We start from the raw sequence: 6,338 nt of genomic DNA on the forward strand, positions 1-6,338 counted from the left end.
TATTTCCAGAATCTCTCATCTGGCCTTAGTGCATCTCCGTATCAATAGGTGTTTCCAAGGGGTGGAGAGTAGTTCATCTCCATATCAATAGGTGATTACGTGCAGGAGAGAGGGCATATCCGGACCGGAGAGATGAGATGCGGCCTATTTTTTGCAGCCCGGTCGAGAGGGACTCGGGCCACCTGAAGTGGGCAACTGCTTGTTGCTTGTAAGCAATAAACGGGTTTCTACCACTTTATTTCTCCCTTTGACTGGTTTCGGTTTCAAAAGCAATTTGCCCCAGGTCGAGAGACAGATTTTACCCCCTGGAGTTACATTGCCTATTGTCTGTTTCCATCAGGCAAAATGTAAACTGTTCAAAAGAAAACCGCAGACCCAAATTATGTCACTTATATTAAGGCTCTATACTTAATACCTAGCTGCAGTTTCAACAACCCCTTCTCCTATAAAGTAACCTTTAACCAGCCGAACTGGAATCTCCTGGTCCACACTAGGAGGTTATCTCCTGATAGCTCCTTCCATCCCTTTTAGGAGAGCGAACTTTTCTAAAGCAAATTCATTCGTTGATAATCATTCCTTTCTTCCACCTGCTCCCTCTTTAACTTCAGATTTAAGAAAATCCAATCACCATTCTGCCTTCCTGGCTGCTGACTCAGAGCAGTAGGTGTTTTGAGGGAAAGGTAAGAGAACCCTGCTAGAACCTGAGATTTGCCCCTAAGGAGTGTGTTAGTGGGGAGCAGAATATGTGGCCTGGCGCGTGGCAAAAGCCTTGAATGCCAGGCCCTGGTCCTAAAACTCAGCACTTCAGACCCGCTCTGCCTCCCAGAGAAGCATAGCTGGGAGCGTGCAGTTCCTCCCAGGCTCTAGAGTGGACAGCACTGGCCTGGGCCTGGGGACTCTGGCCGAGGGCGAGAAAAGAATACACCGTCCCTCGTATTTAAAGGGGAGTGGTGGTGACAAGTCCGGGCGAAAAAGTGCATCGCCCCAGACTCTCCCCTCCCAGCTGGAATACTGGTCATCTAGTGGCTGGGGAGACTGCCCAGATGCTCAGCCCCTATTCCGACTTCAGCATACACCCCGAAAGATGGGGAAAGAAAGAGGCCCATCAGCAGGACTCTGAGTCACCAAGGCGGAGTTAGAGGGCCCCAACCAGGTTGCATCAGCAAGGTGACTAGCCGTACAGTGGCTCTTTAAAGGAGTGAGCAGGAGGCTGGGTCTCGAGGTGAGTGGGGGTGGGAGGAGGAGCTTCTTGATGACTTAAGGCCTGGGTGGGCGTGGCTTCTCCGTGACTTGCCGCCAGGAAGGGGGCGGACTCTTAATGACGAAACGTGGGGCAGTGGGGGCAGGCGTTCATTGATAAAAACGCCGGGCTCCCTCGGGCGCGAGCACAGCGTAGCGAATCGAGGTAACGCCACGCGCATTCTGGGCGGTGCGGAACCGAGACAAGCCAGGCCCACGCAGCGACGCACGCTCCGTTAGCATGGAGCCCGCCGCGGGCTTCCAGTCTCCGCGCCCCTTCCCGCGTGCTGCCGCCCCGCCCGCGTCCCACGCCGGGCCCGGGCCGCCTGAGAACGCCATGCCGGGAGCTGAGCTGGAGATGCTGGCCGGGCCGCCGGCGACGGATCCAGGGCGCCTCATCACCGACCCGCGCAGCGGCCGCACCTACTTCAAAGGCCGCCTCTTGGGCAAGGTGAGCTGGAGGGTGGTGCTAGAAAGGGTGGAGGGGGACCCTGTCGGCCTCTTTGTCAGTGCTGGGCGCGGCGCTTGTCCTCGGTGCGGGGACATCTGCGGGCCAGACCCGGCCTCCCCAGGGGCACCCTACCTGAAGCCCTTCCCCATAGGGGGGCTTCGCCCGCTGCTACGAGGCCACTGACATGGAGACTGGCAACGCCTACGCGGTCAAAGTCATCTCCCAGAGCCGCATCACCAAGCCTAATCAGCGCGAGAAGGTGGGCCCGGGCCCAGGCCCAGAGGTCGAGAGACGAGGTGGGGACCGTTGCGTGGGAGCCCTTGAAGGCTAACAATCCCACGGCCCCCACTGCAGATCCTAAACGAGATCGAGCTGCACCGCGGTCTGCAGCACCGTCATGTCGTGCATTTCTCGCACCACTTTGAGGATGCTGACAACATATACATTTTCCTGGAGCTCTGCAGCCGAAAAGTGAGGGATGGTGATGAGGATGGGGGAGGGAAAGGGAGCTTTAGACCCAAAGTTGGAGCCCTGTCTTTCTCAGCAAGCACAGATGGAGGGAGGGTCAGGGAAACGAGGCGGGGAGGCCCCAGGGTTTGAGGCAGTGGCTCTCTGCAGTCCCTGGCCCACATCTGGAAGGCTCGGCACACTCTTTTGGAGCCAGAAGTGCGATATTACTTGCGGCAGATCCTTTCCGGACTCAAGTACTTGCACCAGCGGGGCATTTTACACCGAGACCTCAAGCTGGGTGAGACTCCTGGGCCAGCAGGATACAGGGTTGGGGAGGCAGAGAGAATGGAGTCTAACACACCTCTCTGCCCCCATCCAGGGAATTTTTTTATTACAGAGAACATGGAACTGAAGATAGGTGATTTTGGGCTGGCAACCCGGTTGGAGCCTCCAGAACACAGGAAGAAGTGAGTGTTTGAGGATGGTTGGTGGTAACCACAGTCTGTGTGACACAGATTATGTGCGTGACAGTGAGTATGCATGTGGGCGGAAGGATGCTGGCCTGACGTGTGCATGTGGTAGATGGGGAAGAGGCGATGGGCTGTTTCTGGGTGGGGTGGAGGTGGCGGCCTGGGTCACTGGGACTGGTGGAGAGGCTGAGGGTCCTTGGGGTGTCTGAGTCTCTGAGACAGATGGGGGTATTAAGGATTCTTGGAGATATATGATTAATCCTGTGTGGTTGGGGGAAGGTGACACAAGCAGTGTGTGTGTGAGACAGTGTGGGAATGGCAGGACATGACACCCTGTGTGCATGTGTGTGTGTATAAGAAGACACTGCTGTGGCCATGATGACTGGGTGTGAGTGACAACAGATAGCATGTGTGGCAGTTGAGTGTTTATGGGGATGTGACAGCTGGTGCTGGTGTATGCATGGCACATAGGAAGTGACAGCCTGTATGGGTGTCTGACAGATGAGAGTGGGGGAAGGAGGAAGGGATCAGTGATGCACCCTCTGTTGACCCTGGAGGAGAGGGGACTGGGTTGGGGGGTCAGGGCTGCCTCCTGTCCAGCCGAGCAGCTGGCCAGGCAGGTGGGCGGGGACTCACTCAGCTGCCATCCCAGCATCCATTGTCCGAGGACAAGCGAGAGTTCTCTAGCCTTTGGTGACAGACAGCTGCTTTGGACTCACAGTGGGGGCAGGGATGAGGGAACTGGCCAAGCTGGGCCTAAACTTTCACCCATCCTCCTCCATTCTCTTTTTCAGAACCATCTGTGGCACCCCCAACTATGTGGCTCCAGAAGTGCTGCAGAGACAGGGCCATGGCCCTGAGGCTGATGTGTGGTCCCTGGGCTGTGTCATGTGAGTCCCCGGGTCATCAGCACACAAGGTGGGTGCAAGGGTGGGGCATACCTGCCACCTCACTCCTGATCCCCTTATCTCTGCACCCAGGTACACACTGCTGTGTGGGAGCCCCCCCTTTGAGACAGTTGACCTAAAGGAGACGTACCGCTGCATCAAACAGGTTCACTATACATTGCCTGCCAGCCTCTCACTGCCTGCCCGGCAGCTTCTGGCTGCCATCCTTCGAGCCTCGCCCCAAGACCGGCCCTCAATTGACCAGATCCTGCGCCATGACTTCGTCACCAAGGTCTGTGGCTCACCTGACACCCAAGTGCAGCCTGCGTGTCCCCAGGGATTGAATGGGGACGTGCTGGTGATGGGACCCCTGGGGCCGCTCTCTGCTCACACGGCTCTCCTCCTCAGGGCCACACCCCTGACCGGCTCCCTGTCAGCAGCTGCGTGACAGTCCCAGACCTGGTACCCCTTAACCCAGCTAGGATTCTCTTTGTCAAAGTTACCAAGAGCCTCTTTGGCAGGAAGAAGAAGAGTGAGTCTGGGATAGCATTGGTTTTGAGGATGCAGAGCCCCAGGGGGGCTTATCCATACCTTGTGGGGGCATGAGAGTGGGTGCCTGTGAACCCCGGAGGAGAACATGTGTCATGCAGCACTTGAATCTGTCTGTATCATCCTGTAGGAGGCCGTGGGGCTAGACAGGGTACTGAGGGCTATCTCTTTGCCATCCAGTTAAGAATCGTTCTGAGGAGCGGAGCGAGGTCTCCTGTTTGGTGAACGGCCTCACTCGGATGTCGATTGGCTGTCAGGCCGCGAGGCCTGAGGTGAGGTGCTCACGTGGGCAGTATTCCCCTGACTCACCCCACACCCTAGCAGCTGCGGGAAGCCTGGGATAAAAGAGGCTAGTGAAGCATGTTGCCTCGTAGTGGCCTAATTGGCTGTGTCTCATTAGCCAGGTGGGGCTGACCTGGGGTTCCCCAAGTGACAGGACAGGACAGGGCTGGGCCATGGACTCTCAAGGATTTGGATTTTGAGGCCTATCGCATTCCCTTCCCCTAACCAGTCCCAGGCTCCAGCAGCTTCTGGTCCTGCCCCCCTCAGCCTGGTGGAAACAGCACCTGAAGACAGCTCACCTGGTGGGACAGTGGCTAGTAGTGGAGATGGTGAGCAGCCAGGGGTGGATGAGAAGGTTGCTGGGGCTGAGACCAGGGACCAGGGGGAAGCAGCAGACAAAGGAACATGACCTGGGTCCTGGGGGACTAATTGATGCCTAATTGCCAGTGCCTTGTCCCTTTAGGATTTGAAGAAGGTCTTACTGTGGCCACAGTGGTGGAGTCAGCCCTCTGTGCTTTGAGAAATTGCCTGGCTTTCATGCCCCCTGGTAAGGTTGGGGTCTGGTACGTGTGAATGGTGGTGGGAGCTCTTCTGCTGGGAAGCCAGGAACGGGTCCTCACTCCTTCCTCACCCGTCACAGCGGAACAGAACCCGGCTCCCCTGGCACAGCCAGAGCCCCTGGTATGGGTCAGCAAGTGGGTTGATTACTCCAACAAGTTTGGCTTTGGGTATCAACTGTCCAGCCGCCGTGTGGCTGTACTCTTCAACAATGGCACACACATGGCCCTGTCGGCCAACAGAAAGTAAGTGCTGTTATGGGGTGCCTTGTATCCAGGCCATGGTACCCAGCAGGGTGTGGCTCCGTGTGCTCTGGGGCTTAGGGACCTGGGGTCTCTCAGGGGAGGGCTGTTGGTGCAGGGCTTCCTCTGACCTGTCTCCTCCTCTCCAGGACTGTGCACTATAACCCCACCAGCACTAAACACTTCTCCTACTTGGTGGGCGCTGTGCCTCAGGCCCTGCAGCCTCAGCTGGGTGTCCTGCAATACTTTGCCTCCTACATGGAACAACGTCTCATGAAGGTGTGTGGGCCCTGGTGGGGCACACTGAGGAATAAATCTGAATTCCTTCCTATTCCCCTTGGTGTAGGGGAGTAAGGGGGCTCAAAGGCAGAGGCCAAACCTCTAAGGGAGACACCAGTGGGGAGGGGTCTAGCTCCTGCCAGACAGCTGACCCCCTGTGCTCCCAGGGTGGTGATCTGCCCAGTGTGGAAGAGGTAGAAGTGCCTGTCCCCCCACTCCTGCTGCAGTGGGTCAAGACTGATCAAGCCCTACTCATGCTGTTTAGTGATGGCACTGTCCAGGTAAGAGCCCCTCCTGGAGCTGGGTGCAGGTCTGAGAGGCCGTATGCTGGGGAGGAAAGGACCTGGAGCCTGGGCTCTGGTCAGTGTCGCACTCCTGTGCACAGGTGAACTTCTATGGAGACCACACCAAGCTGATCCTCAGTGGCTGGGAACCCCTTCTTGTGACTTTCGTCGCCCGAAATCGCAGTGCTTGTACTTACCTCGCTTCTCACCTTCGGCAGCTGGGCTGCTCCCCAGACCTGCGGCAGCGCCTCCGCTATGCGCTGCGTCTGCTCCGGGACCGCTGCCCAACCTAGGCCCCAGCCTGCAGAGCAGGCAATGACCCAAGCCCAAGCCCTCAGGCCTAGGGCCTTTGCCTGTTAAGGCTGTGGCCCTTGCCTTGGTGGCACTCCCTGTCCCTTTGGTGCCTCGCTGGGGGCTCTGGGCCAAATCCCCCAGGGAATCAGGGACCAGCTTTACCGGGGTTGGAGGCTGCCTATCCTAGCTGCCTCCTACCCCTTCTCCAAGAAAAGCCTGAGCCTTAGCCCCCAGCTAGGGGGCGTTATTTATGGACCACTTTTATTTATTGACATTTATTTATTGGAATATTAGCTCCAGGAAGGGCCTCCTTCTGGGATAATAAACCATTTTTGCAGAATTTGGAGGCCTCC

The 6,338-nt window shown here is 57.2% G+C and overlaps 1 protein-coding gene across 2 annotated transcripts; it reads left to right on the plus strand.

Annotated features, from left to right (window-relative positions):
• The first annotated feature begins 1,341 nt into the window (after positions 1 to 1,341).
• PLK3 (polo like kinase 3) lies at positions 1,342 to 6,325 on the plus strand. Of its 2 annotated transcripts, XM_017648493.3 has the most exons (15): positions 1,344 to 1,690; positions 1,842 to 1,949; positions 2,045 to 2,161; positions 2,309 to 2,438; positions 2,520 to 2,607; positions 3,405 to 3,500; positions 3,591 to 3,789; positions 3,906 to 4,029; positions 4,227 to 4,318; positions 4,558 to 4,657; positions 4,792 to 4,875; positions 4,969 to 5,131; positions 5,278 to 5,407; positions 5,575 to 5,688; positions 5,793 to 6,325. In XM_017648493.3, exons 1-15 carry the CDS (start codon positions 1,481 to 1,483, stop codon positions 5,982 to 5,984), a joined length of 1,947 nt encoding a protein of 648 aa, XP_017503982.2. In that variant the 5' UTR covers positions 1,344 to 1,480; the 3' UTR covers positions 5,985 to 6,325. The 2 variants fall into 2 exon arrangements, with proteins under 2 accessions (XP_073089921.1, XP_017503982.2); XM_073233820.1 differs by having other exon boundaries at positions 1,342 to 1,690; positions 2,309 to 2,607.
• Positions 6,326 to 6,338: the final 13 nt, after the last annotated feature.

This window comes from Manis javanica, chromosome 4, assembly GCF_040802235.1.
Source record: "Manis javanica isolate MJ-LG chromosome 4, MJ_LKY, whole genome shotgun sequence".
In the NCBI taxonomy this organism is placed as follows: Eukaryota; Metazoa; Chordata; class Mammalia; order Pholidota; family Manidae; genus Manis; species Manis javanica.